General features: G+C 37.1%; 1 protein-coding gene across 3 annotated transcripts in view; it reads right to left on the bottom strand.

The window, feature by feature from the left end:
• Window positions 1–231: 231 nt before the first annotated feature.
• Window positions 232–4,543, bottom strand: part of LOC106870440 (uncharacterized) — a 32,528-nt gene continuing 28,216 nt past the window's right edge. For all 3 annotated transcript variants that reach the window (XM_052968611.1, XM_014916521.2, XM_014916519.2), the window contains one exon: window positions 232–1,562. In XM_052968611.1, coding sequence (XP_052824571.1) covers window positions 643–1,562 — 920 coding nt within the window. In that variant the 3' untranslated portion in view covers window positions 232–642. The remainder of the gene's footprint in view (window positions 1,563–4,543) is intronic.

Below are 4,543 nucleotides of genomic sequence, written 5' to 3'. Positions count from 1 at the left end.
CAAAATGACTCACGGACTTCTAGTCTGTGAGCCATTTTTGGCTTACAGACTACAATTTCTGACACTTTCATCATTTTAGGGTGGGGAAAATAAAATACCAGTCATGTACTTGGGCTGAATTTAATATTCACAACTCATGCCAGCATGGAAAGCGGATGTTAAACTATGATGATGATGATGATGATGATGATGATGATCCAAGACGTAAATGGAATTACAAGAGCAGACATAAATCTTCAGAAAGTTGATTTTATTTTAGAACCCAAACTCTTCAAAATTTTACAGGATCAATAGATAAATAGATCGATATATATACAGAGCGATAAGAGAAGATATACAAATTGAAAGAAAGAAATTTACAAATATGAAATTGTGGTAGATAGTTTGATATATCGATTAATATGTAGTTAGGTGGCTAAATAGATAAATAGGTATATAGATTGTTTCTTTTTTATTTATAAACAGGAAAAGAGAAATAAAAAGAAGACGAGAAAGAGAGAGAGAGAGAGAGAGAGAGAGAGAGAGAGAGAGAGAGAGAGAGAGAGAGAGAGAGAGAGAGAGAGAGAGAGAGAGAGAGAGAGAGAACAGAATAAGAACTGAAATAAACTTTTTGTTAAAAATTCATTTAAAATGTGTTTTTTTTTAATAATGTTCAGTATTTTTGTAATAATCAATTTGTCCTTTGCCTTTGTTCATTGGAATATCTAATCCTTCAGAAGGAAAACGCTTAACTTTTTCCTGAGACATAGAATGTTCTTCAGGATGACGAATATGATAAAGTTCCTCTGGACTCGACGCAGACAGAATCGGGGCGGTAAAGTTGTAAACTTGACTAGACTCAACTCGCGAAGTCAATGAGCCAACACTAACCGTGTTGTTTGGAACGAATGAAGATTTCGGAGAAATGGACGGGAATTGGCCAAGAATCTGACCGTTCTGGCTGGTAGACATAGGGTTCTTTCCGTTTACCAATTTAAACGACATACCACTTTTACAAGAGATTGGATAACCTGGGATCAATGTGAAACCGGTGAACAGCTCTTGAGTTGGGAGTAAATCTCCCCGAATCGTATAAATATCGTGTCTGTTACCGATGTCATCACAGCACTCCGTACTCAGTATATAATACTCACCATCTTCATCTCCTGGTTTCACGCTGACAGCGAAAGTAATGTAGTCAAGGACTAATTCGCATTTATCCCTGAGTACTCCAAGTTCTCCATACCGAAGCGAAATGCCGTCTATTTGAACAGACTTACTTTGGCTAACGTTCTTCAAAAAGTATGTTTGGGAGTCGTTGCTTGCCGCCCATATTTCAATGTAATTCCTCGACATGCATTGGTCGTTGAGGAAAACGTCTGCATTCTTACTGCGTCCCACCAACAGGCGCTGATCAACTTTCTTAATGATAGGGCTTTTGGGGAGAAACGATCGAATCCCGTCTGGCATGCAACGAGCTTCATATTTCAGGCACAAATGGCTCAAGTTAGTTTTTTCTGGTTCTACTTCATTTTTCGTTGATCTTTCAGCCGTGGACAAATCTGTATCGACAAGAGTGGCACCTAAAACAGGAAGAAAAAGAAAACGGAACCATTAAACAATAAAAACACAGCGTTGTTATATTATTTATGATGCGGGGTGGGTGGTGATGGAACATTAGAACCTTAAAGATATTGAATTTCTTTCTCCCATAGTCTTAGATATATTCCATTCTTATTTTGTAGATGATAAAATATACCAAATGGCTTACAGACCAAAAATTTATGAGACGTTTTTTGATTTGTTAAATAGAATAAATTACCATTTTAGATTCACTTATACCAACGTTTTACTAATTTGAAGTCCTGATTCTATGAGAAACCATTCATTTATTTATGATTGAACCAACAAGAGAATAGTTATCAGTGCCAAAAGTTCAACCTAACATGGTTTCCCTTCATCCTTTTATTATCCGACAAGGTATTAACAGACAGTATGTGTTGAACGTGAAGCAATATATTATAAATTCCCTTTTCCCCAATCCATTCTCAGGCTGTGAAGGCATATGTCTAAGTGGTTAGGGTGTTGCAGTCATGATTACAAGATCATGAATTCGATTCCCAGACTGTGTTCTTGAGCAAAACACTTCATTTCACATTGTTCCAGTTCATTCAGCCATAGGTGAGTAACTGTGTCAGTGACTGGCATCTCATCTAGGGAAAAATGTGATCTCAGTCACTTATAAGCCATAGAAACTGAGAAACCAGCCTTTTGAGTCCTAGGACTCAAAATAGTCATGTTCATCCCGAGGCCAGACATCACAACTATAGCCTGTCTTTATTTTATTTATTTAAATCTAAACAATAATAATATGAGCCATATTATTTAATTAGAAATAGGGTAACAAGAAACAAAAAAATAAAAAAAAAATCTTCAACATTTATTCATTTATAAAAAAAGAAAAAAAAAAGTTATAATTTATGTTCCTCAGTAAATGTAGCATCACGAAAAAGCTCTGTGATATTTCCTCCTTTTAGTGCCATTAGCACCTGTTCATATTATTTAATGGTTAAACCCAGGGAGCTGATACCCACAGAAAGAGAATCAAATGGGTGGAATAATAAGATAGTTGCTTTGAAGAACAGGTGTAGAGAATGATTTTCAATCCCGAAAGTTACATGCCAACGTCCATAAAACACATGCTCACACACACGCATGCACGCACGCACACACACTCACACACACACACATACATACACAGATACACACACACACTCAGATACGCACACACAGGTGAGCATATAGGTGAAAAAACAAGGTGGAGAAAAATAATACTCGAATACGAAAGGTAGAGAAAAATATGGTGTTGAAAAGCTGAAAAACCTCACAGTCTGTCACTCCGAGTTTGATGCAACCAACCACCAGACGGGAGTGAACTTTGGAACAATACAATGGTTTTCAATGGTTTTAATTGGTGCAGTGAAAAATACCAGTTGGTAAATAATCAAACATTTTGACACGAATTCACGGCAGCAGACAGAAAGGACAATAAACAAAGGCTTAAATCAAATATAAACTCTCCAAACATTTGAAGATCTAAAAGCTTTTGAAAAAGTTCTCTCTTTTACATATGAAACCTCCAGCTTCTATATCCAGATTATAAATTTCACATTTATACCAATGATAATCTGTGTATTTGGTTTTGTGAGTAAATGCCTAAGTAATAATCTGGATAAGCTAAGGTTTTCAGAGAAAGAAATCAACCGATTAACTCACACATTACAAATACAATCTGTAAGTGGAACAGTGAAAATATGCAAGACTTTTGTTAAGTTTAAAATATGACGTTTTTGTTATCTACATTCCAATGATAAAACTTTGTATCTTTGTTAGAAACCAGCTCCTCCCTAAGGGGAAGAATTTAAATAATTAAAAACAGAAGCTAACATACATTGATACATGCATACATACATGTTGACTACTGACTTGCAGGCGAGTATGACCATCACTCAGGAATTAAACTTACTGTAGATGTTAAAGTGAATGGCTGTCAGTAATGCCTGTGATGAAATCTAAAGTCAATAACAGCTTGCACAACACCACTAAGACTTTCACCTAAGCAAAAGCAAGATCTCTGGCTTCGTAATGAGGCAGGAATTATTTCAGAATCTCCTTCTCCAAGAGAAATGGTCTAAACAAAGACTAAGGGTCTCTCACTCCCAGCTGTTGGGTGGCTGTTGACTCTACTGAGTCCATCTGTCCTTTGACATACATACACACACACAGACACACACACACACACATACATACATACGATATGTAACAAACTGCCTCTGTACTAATTGTGAGAAATTAAGAGTTCTCAAAACCAGAAACAAGAAACTAATTAAAAGTGTACAGAGATAAGCCATCACTAGAACTGTCAAAATAAGTAAAACTTTCCAAATGTTTAGCATTTAAGCACATTTGTACATGTCTAAGGACATACAAATGAGGGAGCCTTGGATATAGGTTAGAAACTAACTCTTTGACAGAAATCTAAAAATAAAAACTAAATAATAATATTATATATATATATATAATATAATAATAATGATAATAGCTAACCTAGATGCAAGGCTCCCTCATTGCAATTTCAACAACATAAGTAGGACTGTCGTCGTCGTCGTCGTTTAACGTCCGCTTTCCATGCTAGCATGGGTTGGACGATTTGACTGAGGACTGGTGAAACCAGATGGCTACACCAGGCTCCAATCTGATTTGGCAGAGTTTCTACGGCTGGATGCCCTTCCTAACGCCAACCACTCAGAGAGTGTAGTGGGTGCTTTTACGTGCCACCCACACGAAGGCCAGTCAGGCGGTACTGGCAACGGCCACGCTCATCTCGCTTGAGAAACCTCATGTGTCACCCGCACAAGAGCCAGCCCAGGGGCACCGGCAACGATCCTGCTCGAAAGATTTCATGTGTCGCCCGCAAATATCTGGAATTAGTGCACGTGCAGATTTGTATGTCCTTAGACATGTACAAATGTGCTTAAATGCTAAACATTTGGAAAGTTTTACA

This window comes from Octopus bimaculoides, chromosome 6 (genome assembly GCF_001194135.2).
Source record: "Octopus bimaculoides isolate UCB-OBI-ISO-001 chromosome 6, ASM119413v2, whole genome shotgun sequence".
In the NCBI taxonomy this organism is placed as follows: Eukaryota; Metazoa; Mollusca; class Cephalopoda; order Octopoda; family Octopodidae; genus Octopus; species Octopus bimaculoides.
This window is presented reverse-complemented; position numbering and strand designations above follow the sequence as displayed.